The 19,109-nt window shown below is 51.4% G+C and overlaps 1 protein-coding gene across 1 annotated transcript in view; it reads right to left on the bottom strand.

Annotated features, from left to right (window-relative positions):
- Window positions 1-386: 386 nt before the first annotated feature.
- Window positions 387-19,109, bottom strand: part of LOC121583164 (zinc finger protein 366-like) — a 43,382-nt gene continuing 24,659 nt past the window's right edge. The window contains exon 7 of the mRNA XM_045214030.1: window positions 387-1,683. Within this exon, the coding sequence (XP_045069965.1) occupies window positions 980-1,683 (704 nt within the window). The 3' untranslated portion in view covers window positions 387-979. The remainder of the gene's footprint in view (window positions 1,684-19,109) is intronic.

Genomic DNA, 19,109 nt, shown 5'->3' with positions numbered 1-19,109 from the left:
CAGCCATAACGTAGTTGCTATAGAAGGCATATGTGGATCCATACAGTAGATTACAGGCAATTTTCAGCAGGCCATTTAACCATATACACAAGGCTTTGACAGAGTCATATTGAAAGATGCTGTGGAGTTGATAAGACAGGAAGGGACTACAGACAGACTACTACTCAACTCTATGTGGCGGCAGATACCCTATGTGACCCAGGGGTGCTGTATTACTATGGCTGATCCTATAATACAACACATTTTACTGTATCTATCTGGTGTATGTGACTATATTTTATAGCCTTCATACCCTGTGGTGTGCCCTCTCACTATCCTCTACATGTGAAAGTCTTAAATACAACTTTATGTTTTAAAATCTCTGTTAATTTTTTTATAAATACAGATTACAGACAGTTTCATTTATTTCAAATGTTTACAAGAAATCACAAAACCATGGCTTCCCTCATTAGATGAGAACTTTTGTTGGCTCATTACATCACACAACAAAACAACACAATTTACAGACTGAAAATCATTTTAAACTAGCATTACAAAAGATAAATGAATGTTATCACATTGAAATCCCATGCTCATTAATTACAGATTGGCATTATAAAAGTACTAGTTAAAAAGTAACAATTTAAGACAAAATGTATTCATATTTTCTAAATAATTTGCATTTTATTTACAGCACAATTTCACCCTGATATAAGCCTAACGTTTTCTTAAAGACACATATTTTCACATGCACAAGTATTGTCAGTCCTATCAGTCTGAAATACAATACTCTTCACAGCTTATTCAAGTTACTACTTAATTATCTCCCCTCCCCTTTTGGAATAGTTCTCAACCCTCTTCTCTTCAGCACAGTAGCCTATTCACTACTCCTACTCCTCTTGCTAAGAACGTCTATCCTTCTTCCTATGTTCTTCCTCTACCCTGCTCCCAGCTCTTACCAAATCTTATTCTTTCTCCTCATCAGGCCCTATGGTTTCTTTTAATGAGCACCTGGGTCTGAGTGGTAGTCTCTTTCACATGGTTCAGGTGTGTCAATCATCTCTTCACCTGGGTCAGAATGGTACACCTGATAACCTATCTCTAGCTGGTCTGGGTCAGGCTGATACAACTGCTCATCTAACTCTGAATCTGAGTGGTACACATGTTTACCTGTATTACCTGACCCAGGGAAACGCACCTTGTCACCGATGTGGTGTCCACCTGCCTCTTGTTGATACAGCTGGTCTTCCAGCTCGGAGTCAGAGTCATAGACCTGTCTACCTGTCACACGCTGGTACACCTGTTCCTCTGCATCACCTGGCTCTGACACAGGCTGATAAACCTCTTCACCTGCCCTAGGCGGATACACCTGTCCACCTGTCTCTATTTTCGGTCCATGCACCTGTCCACCTGTCTCCATGTCCTGTCCATACACCTGTCTATCTGTCTCAGACCTGTACCCCTGCCCCCCAGTGTGGTGCTGGTAGACCTCAGGGCTGCACTGGCTCCTCCTGTACAGGCTGTCTTCCTCCTCTTCCTCCTGACAGGAGCTCCGTGGGACGCTCTCCCCATCCGACTGGGAGAGGCGCAGGCTGGGCTGCGGCGGCCGGGGCTTCTGGGAGAGGTCAAAAGGTTCCTCCTGGCTGTAGCGGGTCAGAAGACCCAGAGGGGCCGACAAGCAGAACCGCCCCCGCCGCCTGAACACTGGAGGAGAGACACATGTTACGATCTGATTGGCTGAACAATGGAGGACAGAGACACATATCAAAATCTGACTGCCTGAACACCGGAGAACAGAGACACGTATTTGGTAATTAGTATTTTATTAGGATCCCCAATTAGCTGCTGTCAAGGCAGCGGCTACTCTTCCTGGGGTCCAAACTGGAAACAAAACACAACAAATAGAGTACATAAAATACAGTTGAAGTCAGAAGTTTAAAAACACTTAGGTTGGAGTCATTAAAACTCATTTTTCAACCACTCCACATATTTCTTGTTAACAAACTATAGTTTTGGCAAGTCGGTTAGGACATCTACTTTGTGTATTACACAAGTAATATTTCCAACAATTGTTTACAGACAGATTACTTCACTTATAATTCACTGTATAACAATTCCAGTGGGTCAGAAGTTTACATACACTAAGTTGACTGTGCCTTTAAACAGCTTGGAAAATTCCAGAAAATTATGTCATTGACAACATCCGAGTCAATTGGAGGTGTACCTGTGGATGTATTTCAAGGCCTACCTTCAAACTCAGTGCCTCTTTGCTTGACATCATGGGAAAATTAAAAGAAATCAGCCAAGACCTCAGAAAAAAAATGGTAGACCTCCACAAGTCTGGTTCATCCTTGAGAGCAATTTCCAAATGCCTAAAGGTACCACGTTAATCTGTACAAATAATAGTACGCAAGTATAAACACCATGGGACCACACAGCTGTCATACTGCTCAGGAAGGAGACCCATTCTGTCTCCAAAAGATGAACGTAATTTGGTGTGAAAAGTGCAAATCAATCCCAGAACAACAGCAAAGGACCTTGTGAAGATGCTGGAGGAAACAGGTACAAAAGTATCTGTATCCACAGTAAAATGAGTCCTATATCGAAATAACCTGAAAGGCCGCTCAGCAAGGAAGAAGCCACTGCTCCAAAACCGCCATAAAAAAGCCAGACTACGGTTTGCAACTGCACATGGGGACAAAGATCGTACTTTTTTGAGAAATGTCCTCTGGTCAGATGAAACAAATATTGAACTGTTTGGCCATAATGACCATCGTTATGTTTGGAGGAAAAAGGGGGTTCCTTGCAAGCCGAAGAACACCATCCCAACCGTGAAGCACGGGGGTGGCAGCATCATGCTGTGGGGGTGCTTTGCTGCAGGAGGGACTGGTGCACTTCACAAAATAGATGGCATCATGAGGAAGGAAAATTATGTGGATTTATTGAAGCAACATCTCAAGACATCAGTCAGGAAGTTAAAGCTTGGTTGCAAATGGGTCTTCCAAATGGACAATGACCCCAAGCATACTTCCAAAGTTGTGTCAAAATGGCTTAAGGACAACAAAGTCAAGGTATTGGAGTGGCCATCACAAACCCTGATCTCAATCCTATAGAAAATGTGTGGGCAGAACGGAAAAAGTGTGTGCGAGCAAGAAGTCCTACAAACCTGACTCAGTTACACCAGCTCTGTCAGGAGGAATGGGCCAAAATTCACCCAACTTATTGTGGGGAGCTTGTGGAAGGCTACCCAAAACGTTTGACCCAAGTAAAAAAATTTAAAGGCAATGCTACCAAATACTAATTGAGTGTATGTAAACTTTTGACCCACTGGGAATGTGATGAAAGAAATAAAAGCTTAAATAAATCATTCTCTCTACTATTATTCTGACATTTCACATTCTTAAAATAAAGTGGTCATCCTAACTGACCTAAAACAGTTGATTTTTACTGGGATTAAATGTCAGGATTTGTGAAAAACTGAGTTAAAATTTATTTTGCTAAACTGTATATAAACTTCCGACTTCAACTGTATATTTATATATATATATATATCCAGGTAGGTCGGGTGAGGTCGTGAGGTCGTGTGGTCGTCGGGTAAGCTTGGCTTTATACATAGTTTGGGCTTTGTCGATTAAAGCTTAAACTATGTATTTAGATTGTAGTTAGTTATTGTAGGTAGTTATCGTGGGTTGTTGTATGTAATTATTGTAGGTTAGTATTGTATTCGGCTGAGCCCGGTGAAGCACGAAGCTAGCTAGCTAACCCAATACCTGGACTAGCTGGCGGGTAGCTACTGGCAACTATTAGCAACGGTATAGTTGTTTCACGCCTGAGAGTGCCTGTAATTATGCCAGCTGGCTGCCTACAATAATTACATACAATAATGCCTACAATTCAGCTGTTTTCTAACCTCATTATCTGAACCGTTAACGTTAGGTAGTAAGTGGCTACTGTGCTTGAAATTTAGCTAGCTTGTTGCTACCTGGATAGCTACTAGTAAACAATAGCTGGAACGACCTAGCAAAACAGACGCGAACTGGCTGAGTCAATTCAGTGGCTAGCTTTGCACTTGGCTAGCTAACAGTAGCTGCTAGGGGTAAGTCATAACCTACATTTGTGTCTTGTTTTTACATATTGGTAGCCAGAGTCGTTCAAGGAATTCGGGACATGGGTGACTAGTTAACGTTAGCTTGGCTCTCTCTGTGTGTTCGTGCCGTGAAAGGAGGGGTTTCTTTTTTATCTGAAAGCAATGGCTAGCTAGTATGCTAACTATTCTAGCTAACTAACTGGCTGAATAAGTTGACGACGGACTCGCTCAAGCTGTCGGGACTAACCCACAACGTTAGACACGGACACGAACGATCTGCTTGGCGTGTTGACACACTGGTGGTTTGTTGTAGCCGAGTATTGGTGCTAATCCGTGTTGTTGGAGTCCGGCATGCTAGCTGGCTGTGGCGTCTTATGACTAGGTGCCCTGGAAGATTTTCACGGAAGAATACTGTACCAAGTTAGCTAGCTGAATAAACTAAGTTAGTCTATTCCTAGAAAACATTGAACCACTGTAGTTTACAACAATTATAGTTTCTGAGGTGGAAGTTGGGAGAGTTATATTTGGGTGTTGTGGTGAGGGAGGCCCCGCTCTCTCCTTTCCCAGATGTTTAGTTCATTTCATTCCGATCTCCTTTGTATTATTGTAGCCATTTTCTGCAGCCTGTCAACTATGCCTCTGTCTATCCCTGTTCTCTCCTCTCCGCACAGGCTATACAAACGCCTCACACCGCGTGGCTGCTGCCTCTCTAACCTGGTGGTCCCTGCATGCACCACCCACGTGGAGTTCCAGGTCTCAGGCAGCCTCTGGAACTGCCGTTCTGCTGCCAACAAGGCAGAGTTCATCTCAGCCTATGCTACCCTCCAGTCCCTCGACTTCTTGGCGCTGACGGAAACATGGATTACCACTGAAAACACTGCTACTCCTACTGCTCTCTCCTCGTCTGACCATGTGTTTTCGCATACCCCGAGAGCATCTGGTCAGCGGGGTGGTGGCACAGGAATCCTCATCTCTCCTGTCACACCCTGGCTCTGGGACTCATTATGTTGAGCCAGGGTGTGTTCATTCTATGTTTTCTGTTTCTATGTTGGGTGTTCTAGGTTGTTTATTTCTATGTTTGACTGAGTGACTCCCAATCAGAGGCAACGAGTGTCAGCTGTGTGCTGGTTGTCTCTGATTGGGAGCCATATTTAACTGTCTGTGTTTCACTCTGTGTTTGTGGGTTTTTGTTCCGTGTTCGGTCATTGTCACTGAGGACTTCACGAGTCGTTTATTGTTTTGTTATTTCGTGTGTATGCTTTAATTAAATAAAGCAAGTATGTTCGCAACTAACGCTGCGCTTTGGTCCACTCCTTCATACGACGTTTGTGACAGAAAAACCCACCATAAAAGGACTAAGCAGCGTGTCCAGGAGCAGGCAGACTGGACATGGGAGGAAGCGCCAGGAAAGGAGATGGAGAGGCTGGCGATGGCCCAGGTGGGCAAATCGTGGTCCTGGGAGGACATGCTCGGGGGCAAGGGACCTTGGGGTAGGATTAAGGCCCTGGCGAGAGAGGAACAGCGGCGTCAGCAGTGCCATCGTCGGACGGACGAGAGGCACCCCCAATAATTTTTTAGGGGGGGGGCACACGGCATGGGCGACTGGGCAGCAGGAGGCTGCCACAGGGCGAAATGGGAGACGAGGAGAGAAGGCCACCGGGTTACAGGAGCCATTGGCGAGAGGAGGGAAGGAAGTTGTAGAGGCACGGCGAGAGGTACTGAGGTGTATTGCCAGTCCGGTCCGGCCCGTTCCTGATCCCCGTTTAAGGCCAGTGGTGTGTGTTCCCAGTACGGTCCGGCCTGTTCCTGCTCCACGCACCAAGCCTACGGTGTGCGTCGCCAGCCCAGTCCGGCCTGTCCCTGCTCCACGCACCAAGCCTACGGTGTGCGTCGTCAGCCCAGCCCGGCCTGTTCCTGCTCCACGCACCAAGCCTACGGTGTGCGTCGCCAGCCCAGTCCGGCCTGTCCCTGCTCCACGCACCAAGCCTACGGTGTGCGTCGACAGCCCAGCCCGGCCTGTCCCTGCTCCACGCACCAAGCTTACGGTGTGCGTCGTCAGCCCAGCCCGGCCTGTTCCTGCTCCACGCACCAAGCCTACGGTGTGCGTCGTCAGCCCAGCCCGGCCTGTCCCTGCTCCACGCACCAAGCCTACGGTGTGCGTCGTCAGCCCAGCCCGGCCTGTTCCTGCTCCACGCACCAAGCCTACGGTGCGCGTCGCCAGCCCGGCCCGGCCTGTTCCTGCCACTCGCACCAAGCCAGGGGTGCGAGTCGTCAGCCTGGTCCAGCCCGTTCCTGCCACTCGCACCAAGCCAGGGGTGCGAGTCGTCAGTCCGGTGAGGCCCGTTCCTGCTACTCGCACCAAGCCAGGGGTGCGAGTCGTCAGCCTGGTCCAGCCCGTTCTGCCACTCGCACTCAGCCAGGGGTGCGAGTCGTCAGTCCGGGTGAGGCCCGTTCGGCTCCACGCACCAAGCCTACGGGTACGTCGCCAGCCCAGTCCGGCCTGTTCCTGCTCCACGCACCGAGCCTACGGTGTGCGTCGCCAGCCCAGCCCGGCCTGTCCCTGCTCCACGCACCAAGCCTACGGGGTGCGTCGCCAGCCCGGCCCGTTCCTGCCACTCGCACCAAGCCAGGGGTGCGAGTCGTCAGTCCGGCACAACCCGTGCCTGGGTCATCGGTGCCAATTCAGGTACCGCTCTACTGCTCCACTAAGGAGCTGAAGCCTACCGCTCCTGCTACGTCCAGTCCAGCTCCAGCCAGCGGGGCCAGACCGGACCAGGGGCGCTATGGGGGGTTTGTTGGAGGGTGGTGGGCAAGCCCGGGCCGGAGCCGCCGCGAGGAGGAATGCCCACCCAGCCCTCCCCTGTTTTGCTCGTATTTCAGGCGCGGTCGCAGTCCGCGCCTTTTGGAGCTACTGTCACACCCTGGCTCTGGGACTCATTATGTTGAGCCAGGGTGTGTTCATTCTATGTTTTCTGTTTCTATGTTGGGTGTTCTAGGTTGTTTATTTCTATGTTTGACTGAGTGACTCCCAATCAGAGGCAACGAGTGTCAGCTGTGTGCTGGTTGTCTCTGATTGGGAGCCATATTTAACTGTCTGTGTTTCACTCTGTGTTTGTGGGTTTTTGTTCCGTGTTCGGTCATTGTCACTGAGGACTTCACGAGTCGTTTATTGTTTTGTTATTTCGTGTGTATGCTTTAATTAAATAAAGCAAGTATGTTCGCAACTAACGCTGCGCTTTGGTCCACTCCTTCATACGACGTTCGTGACATCTCCCAAGTGGACATTCTCTATTTTTCCCCTGACCCATCTGTCTATCTCCTCATTTGAATTCCATGCTGTCACAGTCACTAGCCCATTTAAGCTTAATATCCTTGTCATTTATCACCCTCCAGGTTCCCTTGGAGAGTTCATCAATGAGCTTGACGCCTTGATAAGTTCCTTTCCTGAGGATGGCTCACCCCTCACAGTTCTGGGGGACTTCAACCTCCCTACTTCTACCTTTGACTCATTTCTCTCTGCCTCCTTCTTTCCACTCCTCTCCTCTTTTGACCTCACCCTCTCACCGTCCCCCCCTATTCACAAGGCAGGCAATACGCTTGACCTCATCTTTACTAGATGCTGTTCTTCTAATCTCACTGCAACTTCCCTCCATGTCTCCGACCACTACTTTGTATCCTTTTCTCTCTCGCTCTCCTCCAACACTACTCACTCTGCCCCTACTCAGATGGTAATGCGCCGTCGCAACCTTCGCTCTCTCTCTCCCGCTACTCTCTCCTCTTCCATCCTATCATGTCTTCCCTCTGCTCAATCCTTCTCCCTCCAATCTCCTGATTCTGCCTCCTCAACCCTCTTCTCCTCCCTTTCTGCATCCTTTGACTCTCTATGTCCCCTATCCTCCCGGCCGGCTCGGTCCTCCCCTCCAGCTCCGTGGCTTGATGACTCATTGCGAGCTCACAGAACAGGGCCCCGGGCAGCCGAGCGGAAATGGAGGAAAACTAGACTCCCTGCGGACCTGGCATCTTTTCACTCCCTCCTCTCTACATTTTCTTCATCTGTTTCTGCTGCTAAGGCCACTTTCTACCACTCTAAATTCCAAGCATCTGCCTCTAACCCTAGGAAGCTATTTTCCACCTTCTCCTCCCTGCTGAATCCTCCTCCCCCCTCCTCCCTCTCTGTGGATGACTTCGTCAACCATTTTGAAAAGAAGGTTGACGACATCCGATCCTCGTTCGTTAAGTCAAATGACACTGCTGGTCCTGCTCACACTGCCCTACCCTATGCTTTGACTTCTTTCTCCCCTCTCTCTCCAGATAAAATCTTGCGAATTGTGACGGCCACCCACCCAACAACCTGCTCGCTTGACCCTATCCCATCCTCTCTTCTCCAGACCATCTCCGGTGACCTTCTCCCTTACCTCACCTCGCTGATCAACTTATCCTTGACCGCTGGCTATGTCCCTTCCGTCTTCAAGAGAGCGAGAGTTGCACCCCTTCTCAAAAAACCAACACTCGATCCCTCTGATGTCAACAACTACAGACCAGTATCCCTTCTTTCTTTTCTCTCCAAAACTATTGAGCGTGCCGTCTTTAGCCAACTCTCTTGCTATCTCTCTCAGAATGACCTTCTTGATCCAAACCAGTCAGGTTTCAAGACTGGTCATTCAACTGAGACTGCTCTTCTCTGTGTCAAGGAGGCTCTCCGCACTGCTAAAGCTAACTCTCTCTCCTCTGCTCTTGTCCTTCTAGACCTGTCTGCTGCCTTTGATACTGTGAACCATCAGATCCTCCTCTCCACCCTCTCCGAGCTGGGCATCTCCGGCGCGGCTCACTCTTGGATTGCGTCCTACCTGACCGGTCGCTCCTACCAAGTGGCGTGGCGAGAAGCTGTCTCTGCACCACGTGCTCTCACCACTGGTGTCCCCCAGGGCTCAGTTCTAGGCCCTCTCCTATTCTCGCTATACCACCAAGTCACTTGGCTCTGTCATATCCTCACATGGCCTCTCCTATCATTGCTACGCAGACGACACACAACTAATCTTCTCCTTTCCCCTTTCTGATAACCAGGTGGCGAATCGCATCTCTGCATGTCTGGCAGACATATCAGTATGGATAACGGATCACCACCTCAAGCTGAACCTTGGCAAGACGGAGCTGCTCTTCCTCCCGGGGAAGGACTGCCCGTTCCATGATCTCGCCATCACGGTTGCCAACTCTGTTGTGTCCTCCTCCCAGAGTGCGAAGAGCCTTGGCGTGACCCTGGACAACACCCTGTCGTTCTCCGCTAACATCAAGGCGGTGACCCGATCCTGTAGGTTCATGCTCTACAACATTCGGAGAGTACGACCCTGCCTTACACAGGAAGTGGCACAGGTCCTAATCCAGGCACTTGTCATCTCCCGTCTGGATTACTGCAACTCGCTGTTGGCTGGGCTCCCTGCCTGTGCCATTAAACCCCTACAACTCATCCAGAATGCCGCAGCCCGTCTGGTGTTTAACCTTCCCAAGTTCTCTCACGTCACCCCGCTCCTCCGCACACTCCACTGGCTTCCAGTTAAAGCTTGCATCTGCTACAAGACCATGGTGCTTGCCTACGGAGCTGTGAGGGGAACGGCACCTCCGTACCTTCAGGCTCTGATCAGTCCCTACACCCAAATGAGGGCATTGCGTTCATCCACCTATGGCCTGCTGGCTCCCCTACCTCTGCGGAAGCACAGTTCCCGCTCAGCCCAGTCAAAACTGTTCGCTGCTCTGGCACCCCACCCCAATGGTGGAACAAGCTCCCTCACGACGCCAGGACAGCGGAGTCACTCACCACCTTCCGGAGACATTTGAATCCCCACCTCTTTAAGGAATACCTGGGATAGGATAAAGTAATCCTTCTACCCCCAAAAAAAAAAAAAAAAAGAAGAAAAAAAAAAGAAAAACATTGTAAAGTGGTTATCCCACTGGCTATGAGGTGAATGCACCAATTTGTAAGTCGCTCTGGATAAGAGTGTCTGCTAAATGACGTAAATGTAAATGTATATTTAAATAAAAATATACATATATATTTTTTTATATAATCCATGAATTATGTTTTTAAATACTCATAAAAGTGTGGTAAATGTGTACATTTTCCTGTTTAAAAAATACATAGTTAAAAACAAGCTGTTCAGTTGCTTACTACTCTGACCCTCAGTGACTGCCAGCTCCACTTCTGTGGGCGCATAGGTCATGCGAACATTGCCTTGATTGTTTTGCAGCTATTTTCTATGAAATACTGAGTTTAAATGTATTTGGCTAAGGTGTATGTAAACTTCCGACTTCAACTGTACATATTACACATGTGATGAGGTGGTGTTGAAGGAGTCAGGCACAGGAGGGTAAATCACAGAATAACTGGCTTTAATCCGCAAAATACAGGATTACGCAAGTATGCGTCAAACACACTCCAGGGCACAAAACAGGCGCACTGGAAAATACAAGGTATACTGGAAAATACTCGTCGATACACAATACACGAGCTCCACCGAGCTTCACTAACCTCCACAATAAACAATCACCCACACAGACAAGGAAGCAGAGGGAACACTTATACCATGACTAATGAGGGAATAAGGACCAGGTGTGTGTGGTTGAAGACAAGACAAATGGAGTGATGATAAATGGATCGGCAGTAGCTAGTAAGCCGGTGACGCTGAACACCGAAACCTGCCCGAACAAGAAGCACCGTTCCTTCGGACCGTACCCCTCCCACTCCACGAGGTACTGAAGGACCCCTACCCGACACCTCGAATCCAGGATGGTACGGACAGAGTACGCCAGGGCCCCCTCGATCCAATGCCTCCTCGAGCCAATGCCTCCACACGGTCAAGGCTCGGACAACAGCCAACAGCTCCCGATCACCAACGCCGTAAATCTGCTCCGCCGGGCTGAGCTTCTTCGAGAAGAACGCACAGGGGCGGAGCTTGGGTGGCGTACCCGAGCGTTGAGATAGGACAGCTCCAATCCCAACCTCGGACGCATCCACCTCCACTACGAACGGTAGTGATGAATCGGGGTGGGCCAGTACTGGGGCTGTGTCACGGTTTCGGCCGAGGCTGCTCCTTCTCCTTGTTCGGGCAGGCTTCGGCGGTCGTCATCTCCGGAGTACTAGCTGCCACCGTTCTATGTTTCTATGTTTGATTGGTTTTGTCTGTGTTGCTACACCTGTTCCTTATTAGTGTTTATTAGGTGTCCTATTTAGTTCTCTTGAGTTTGGTCAGGTGTTGTGTGTAATTGTTTCCGTGTCACGTTGTGTGTCCTGCGCCTGATTCTACACCACCTCTACACTCAACCCTGACATAATTACACACCGATCATGGAATCAGCAGGAGCTACCGCACCCAGTGAAATTATCGAGGAGCGTCTTCGTGGACAGGAGGACAGAATCAATCAAATCGGACACGCTCTGGATAGAGTTATGAACACCCTCCATCGATGGGAGACCAGCGGGGTACCCACGCCTCCACCTACCACACCATCACCATCGATCAGTCCGCCTGTCCAACTTCCGAACCCAGTGGGATTCGGCTTCGCTCCCGAGGGCGTCGACGGCACCGCTGCCGGGTGTCAAGGGTTCCTACTGCAAGTGGAACTCTACCTCGCCACCGTACACCCGGCACCCTCGGGACACGAGAGCGTTTCCGCCCTCATCTCCTGTCTCACCGGCAAGGCGTTGGAGTGGGCCAACGCCGAATGGAGGAGAATAGACGCCGCTACTATCACCTATGCGGAGTTCTCCCGCCGCTTCCGTGCAGTGTTTGACCATCCACCAGAGGGGAAGGCGGCGGGGGAGCGTCTATTCTACCTCCGGCAGGGGATGAGGAGCGCTCAGGAGTTTGCACTGGAGTTCCGGACTCTAGCGGCAGATGCAGGGTGGAATGAGCGGGCCCTCATAGATCACTTCCGCTGCAGTCTCCGGGAGGACATCCAGCGAGAGTTGGCGTGTAGGGATACCACGCTTTTGTTTGACCAATTGGTTAACATGGCCATTCGGCTGGACACCCTGCTCGCCACTCGCGGGCGTCCCGGGTGGGGGTCGCCCATTCCACCCTCCAGCGCCTCCGAGCCGAGTCCTATGGAGCTCGGAGGTGCTGGCGCTAGAGAACAGAGGAGAGGGAGCCCGAGGGGGGCCGTCCCCTGCACCAACTGTGGCCTTGGAGGGCACACCGCGGCTAGGTGCTGGGGAGGGTCTCCTGGTGGAAGAGAAGGCAGGCCACGCATTGGGGAGTCCTCCCAGGTGAGTAGGCGCCCCACTTACCCAGAGCTTTCTGTCGTACACATAACTATACCTGTTTGTTTTCCACAGGTTGCACCTCGTTCCCAGCATAAGGCGCTAGTAGATTCAGGCGCAGCTGGGAATTTTGTAGATCGTAAATTCTGTGTAGAGTTAGGGATCCCTCTTCTTTCGGTCAATAATCCTTTCCCAGTACATGCCCTAGATAGCCGTCCGTTAGGATCCGGGTTGATTAGGGGAGGTCACAGTGCCACTTAGGATGGAGACGCAGGGGGGTCATGAGGAGACGATTCAGCTCTATCTGATCGACTCTCCTGCGTATCCGGTGGTACTGGGGCTTCCCTGGTTGATTACCCATGATCCTACTATTTCGTGGCGAGAGAAGGCTCTTAAGGGGTGGTCTGCCCAGTGTGAGGGGCTATGTCTGGGTGTTTCCGTAGGGGCGACCTCGGTGGAGAGTCCAAACCAAATGCCCGCACTGCACATTCCCTCCGAGTATGAGGATTTAGCACTCATGTTTAGCAAGACGAGAGCGGCGCGGTTGCCGCCTCATAGACAGGGGGATTGTGCGATAGACCTCCAGGCAGGAGCTGCGCTCCCGCGGAGCCATGTGTATCCTTTGTCACAAGAGGAGAAGAGGGCGATGGAGACATACATTGCCGAGTCTCTGAGACAGGGATACATACGGCCCTCCACTTCGCCCGCGTCCTCGAGCTTCTTTTTTGTGAAGAAGAAGGATGGAGGTTTGCGCCCGTGTATTGATTACCGCAGTCTCAATCAGATTACTGTAAAATATAGTTATCCACTCCCTCTAATTGTGACTATGACGGAGTCATTACACGGGGCACGGTTCTTCACAAAATTGGACCTCAGGAGCGCATATAACTTGGTGCGCATTAGAGAGGGCGATGAATGGAAGACAGCATTTAGTACTACCTCCGGTCATTACGAGTATCTCGTCATGCCATACGGGTTAATGAATGCTCCATCAGTCTTCCAATCCTTTGTAGATGAGATTTTCTGGGACATGCAGGGGCAGGGAGTAGTCGTGTACATAGATGATATTCTGGTGTACAGTTCTACCCGAGCCGAGCATGTAGCCCTGGTGCGCCGAGTGTTGAGGAGGTTGTTGGAGCATGACCTGTATGTCAAGGCAGAGAAATGTCTGTTCTTCCAGGAGTCGGTCTCCTTTTTGGGTTATCAGTTGTCTGCGTCAGGGGTGAAGATGGAGGTTGACCGTAGTGTCAGCCCGTGCGTAATTGGCAAACCCCAACCACGGTTAAAGAGGTGCAGCGGTTCTTGGGTTTTGCGAATTACTACCGGAGATTTATCCGGGGTTTTGGACAGGTGGCAGCTCCCATAACGTCCCTTCTGAAGGGGGTCCAGTGCGCTTGCGGTGGTCAGCTGAGGCGGACAGGGCCTTTGGGAGACTGAAGGACCTGTTTACCTCAGCTCCGGTGCTGGCGCACCCGGATCCCGCTTTACCATTCCAAGTGGAGGTGGACGCGTCTGAAGCCGGTATCGGGGCCGTTCTCTCGCAACGGTCCGGCACACCACCTAAACTCCGCCCCTGTGCTTTTTATTCGAAGAAGCTCAGTCCGGCGGTGCGTAATTATGACGTAGGGGACAGGGAGTTGTTAGCCGTGGTACAAGCCCTAAAGGTGTGGAGGCATTGGCTTGAGGGGGCTCAACACCCTTTTCTCATTTTGACTGACCACCGTAACCTGGAATACATTCGGGCAGCTAGGAGACTGAATCCTCATCAGGCTCGGTGGACTATGTTTCTAGCCCGGTTTGTGTTTAAGATCACTTACATCCCTGGGTCCCAGAACGGGAAGGCAGATGCCCTGTCTCGGCGGTATGACACGGAGGAGAGGTCCGTAGAGCCCACTCCCATACTACGTAAGTCTTGTCTGGTTGCACCGGTGGTATGGGAGGTCGATACGGAGATCTAGCCCTCCACAGTGTCTGGTGGGTCGGACGTACGTCCCGCTCGAGGTCCGGGATCGAGTCCTTTATTGGACTCACACGTCACCCTCCTCTGGGCATCCAGGTATTGGCCTGACAGTGCACTGCCTTAGCACAAAGTACTGGTGGCTACCGTTAGCCAGGGATGTGAGGATTTATGTCTCCTCCTGCTCGGTGTGTGCCCAGTGTAAGGCGCCCAGACACTTGCCCAGGGGTAAGTTACAACCCCTGCCCGTTCCACAACGACCCTGGTCTCACCTCTCGGTGGATTTTGTTACAGACCTTCCCCCCTCCCAGGGGAATACCACCATCCTGGTCGTTGTGGATCGGTTCTCGAAGGCCTGTCGTCTCCTTCCCATGCCGGGTCTTCCCACTGCCCTACAGACCGCTGAGGCTCTATTTACCCACGTCTTCCGACATTACGGGGTACCCGAGGATATAGTGTCTGATCGAGGCCCCCAGTTTACCTCCAGAGTTTGGAGAGCGTTTATGGAACGGTTGGGGGTTTCGGTGAGCCTTACCTCGGGTTACCACCTGGAGAGTAATGGGCAGGTCGAACGTGTCAACCAGGATGTGGGTAGGTTTCTGAGGTCGTATTGCCAGGGCCGGCCGGAGGATTGGGCGAGATATGTTCCCTGGGCAGAGATGGCACAGAACTCTCTCCGCCACTCCTCCACTAAACTAACCCCTTTCCAGTGTGTGTTAGGGTACCAGCTGGTTCTGGCACCTTGGCATGAGAGCCAGATCGAGGCCCCTGCGGTGGATGAGTGGGTGCGGCGCTCGGAGGAGACGTGGAACGCTGCACACGTCCACCTGCAGCGGGCCATCCGTCGACATAAGACGAGCGCCGATCTCCACCGCAGTGAGGGGCCAGTGTACGCACCTGGAGATCGAGTCTGGCTCTCGACCAGAAACCTGCCCCTCCGCCTGCCCTGCCGGAAGCTGGGTCGGCGGTTTGTGGGGCCGTTTAAAGTCCTGAGGAGATTGAACGAGGTGTGTTACAGGTTACAACTGCCCATTGATTACAAGAATATTAACCCCTCGTTCCATGTGTCTCTCCTCAGGCCGGTGGTAGCTGGTCCACTCCAGGACTATGAGATAGAAGAGACTCCTCCGCCCCCGTTGGACATCGAGGGGGCTCCGGCGCACACTGTTCGGTCCATCCTAGATTCGAGATGCCGGATGGGGGGTCTCCAATATCTCGTGGAGTGGGAGGGGTACGGCCCGGAGGAGCGGTGCTGGGTGCCGAGGAGGGACATCCTAGACCCGTCTCTGCTGACCGAGTTCCATCGTGGTCATCCCACGCGCCCTGCTCCGCGTCTTCCTGGTCGTCCCCGAGGCCGGGTCGGCGCACGGCTGGAGCCGCGCGTCAAGGGGGGTACTGTCACGGTTTCGGCCGAGGCTGCTCCTTCTCCTTGTTCGGGCAGGCTTCGGCGGTCGTCGTCTCCGGAGTACTAGCTGCCACCGTTCTATGTTTCTATGTTTGATTGGTTTTGTCTGTGTTGCTACACCTGTTCCTTATTAGTGTTTATTAGGTGTCCTATTTAGTTCTCTTGAGTTTGGTCAGGTGTTGTGTGTAATTGTTTCCGTGTCACGTTGTGTGCTAGTTCGACATTTTCTGTTCTCTCTGTATTTTGTGTTTTGAGAAAGAGTTCCGCACTTTGTGCGCCTTAGCATACTTTACTGTTGTGCGTAAAGTTCGCCTGTAGCCTGTTGCCGTGTTTGGCTCATTTTGGACTTTACTAAAGACGCTGTTTCGTAACCTCTGTGTGTCCTGCGCCTGATTCTACACCACCTCTACACTCAACCCTGACAGGCTGAGGTGAACAGACCCCGCAGTCTGCTGAAGGTCAGCCTCAGCAGACCAGCAGAGCCGGGATGGCCCAGCCTTCAACAGGGAGGAAATGGGAGCTGCGACCTTGCCAAAGCCCTGGATAAACCTCCGATAGTAGTTGGCAAAGCCAAGGAAGCGCTGCACCTCCTTAACCGTGGTTGGAGTTGGCCAATTACGCACTGAAATGCGATCTCCCTCCATCTCCACACCTGAGGTGGAAATGCGGTATCCAAGGAAGGAGACGGACTGCTGGAAAAACATACACTTCTCTGCCTTAGCATAAAGGTCATTTCCAACAGTCAGGCCAGCACCTTGCGAACCAGGGACACATGCTCAGCGCGCGTAGCGGAATACACCAGGATGTCATCGATGTAGACCACTACACCGCGACCAAGCATGTCCCGAAACACCTCGTTCACAAAGGACTGGAAAACTGAGGGAGCATTCATCAAACCATAGGGTATCACCAGGTATTCATAATGCCCCGTGGTTGTGCTGAATACTGTCTTCCACTCATCTCCCTCTCGGATACGCACCAGGTTGTACGCACTCCTGAGATCTAATTTGGTGAAGAAGCGCACCCCATGCATTGATTAAATCACTGAAGGAATGAGGGAGAGAGGATAACTAAATCTTATCGTATCCCTGTTCAGTGGTTGATAATCAATGCACGGATGCAGACCTTCGTCCTTCTTCTTCACAAAGAAGAAACTCGAGGAGGCGGGTGAAGTGGAGGGACGTATATACCCCTGGCGCAGGGACTCGGTGACATATGTTTCCATAGCCACCGTTTCAGCCTGTGACAGGGGGTATATATGACTCCTGGGAGGTACAGCGTCTACCCGGAGGTTTATCGCGCAATCCCCCGCCCGATGAGGTGGTAATTTAGTCGCCTGCATTTTAGAGAACGCTTGCACCAGATCAAGGTATTCAGGGGGAATGCGCACGGTGGAGGTACTGTCTGGACTTTCCACCGTGGTTGCACCAACGGAAACACCTAGACACCTACCCTGACAGTCTCGCAACCATCCCGTGAGAACCCTCTGCGGCCATGAGAACGTGGGGTTGTGGAGTGCTAGCCAAGGGATACCTAATACCACAGGGAAAGCAGGAGACTCAATAATGGAAAAAGTAACCTGCTCACAATGAGTCTCCTGGGTAATCATGGTGACTGGTGCAGTAACTTCCTTAACCAACCCAGACCCTAATGGTCAACTATCAAGTGCTCTGATGGGGCGTGGAATGGATAGGGGAATCAATGGAATGCCTATACGGTGTACGAATGCCCTGTCCGTAAAGTTCCCAGCTGCGCCTGAATCGTCTAGTGCCTTACGCTGGGGAACTACCATGTGCTCAGGAAAGGAGACAAGTATTTTACAGCTCGCAGCAGAGGGCTCTGAACGAGTGTGGGTGTTCGATACCTGGGGTGATGCGAGAGTGCCCTGCCTGCCACCTCCAAACCCAGAAGAGCGGTGACGACAACGTGTGGTGAAATGTCCCTTCGCGCCACCAGTGTGGCACTGGTGCTGTCGTCCTCCGCTCTCTCGGTTAGCGGTTCCACCCATCTCCATCGGTTCTGGATCCGAGTCGGCCGGGATGGAAACGGGCAGACCTCCTGCAGGACGTCCTCTAGTTGCCAGCAGGTTGTCCAAACGAATGGCCATGTCCACCAGTTGCGAGAAGAACAACATGGTGTCACGGCAGGCTAGCTCCCGTTGGATGTCCTCTCGCAGATGGCACCGGAACTGGTCGATCAGGGCCCGCTCGTTCCACCCGGACCCAGCTGCCAGAGTTCGAAACTCAAATGTGAAGTCCTGCGCAGTCCTCGTCCCCTGCCTCAGGTGGACAAGCCGCTCGCCCGCCTCTCGACCCTCGGGCGGGTGATGGAAGACCGCCCGGAAGAGGCGAGTGAACTCCCTGTAGTTCTCCAACGCGGCTCCTCCTTCGTTCCACACCGCGTTGGCCCACTCCAGGGCTTTCTCCGAGAGGCAGGAGACGAGGGCGGACACCTTCTCCCGCTCCGATGGAACCGGACGGATGTTGGTGAAGTAGAGCTCCAGTTGGAGAAGGAATCCTTGGCACAGTGCCGCTATCCCGTCGAACTCCCCTGGTCGGGATATCTGGATCCCTCCGGGTGCTGGGGTGTAGGTGGCGGGATCGGGTTGATCAGCTGGTCTCGACGGATCGGGCTCTCTCCTCTCCAGGCATTGGACGACCTGAAAAACCCGACCCCTCGCTTCACCCAAGCTGGCTAGCATAGTTGAATGCTCCTGGACCCGTTCCACGACTCCAGGCATGTGCGTCTCTCCCGCTGACTCCATAGCGGGTGGGTGATTCTGTGATGAGGTGGTGTTGAAGGAGTCAAGCGCAGGAGGGTAAATCACAGAATAACAGGCTTTAATCCGCAAAATACAGGATTATGCAGAAATGCGTCAAACACACTCCAGGGCACAAGACAGGCGCACTGGAAAATACAAGGTAAAACTGGAAAATACTCCCGTCGATACACAATACACGAGCTCCACCGAGCTTCACTAACCTCCACAATAAACAATCACCCACACAGACAAGGAAGCAGAGGGAACACTTATACCATGACTAATGAGGGAATAAGGACCGGGTGTGTGTGATTGAAGACAAGACAAATGGAGTGATGATAAATGGATCGGCAGTAGCTAGTAAGCCAGTGATGCCGAACGCCAAAACCTTCCCGAACAAGGAGGGGAGGCAGCCTCGGCGGAAGTCGTGACAACACATGACACTACCTAATACAATATATAATACAATATATAATACAATACATAATACAATATATAATACACTATATAATACAATATAAAATACAATAGACAGTTCGGTACCTTCAACACCTCAACTTTCAGCCAGGAGAGATTGACATGCATGTCAAGACATTTGCCCTCTGTGTACATCTAAGTGCAATATGTGCTGCTCTGTTCTGGACCAATTGCAATTTCCCTATGTTC

This window comes from Coregonus clupeaformis, unplaced genomic scaffold (genome assembly GCF_020615455.1).
Source record: "Coregonus clupeaformis isolate EN_2021a unplaced genomic scaffold, ASM2061545v1 scaf0185, whole genome shotgun sequence".
NCBI lineage: Eukaryota > Metazoa > Chordata > Actinopteri > Salmoniformes > Salmonidae > Coregonus > Coregonus clupeaformis.
Note: the sequence above shows the minus strand (reverse complement) of the source record. Positions and strands in the feature narration are given on the sequence as shown.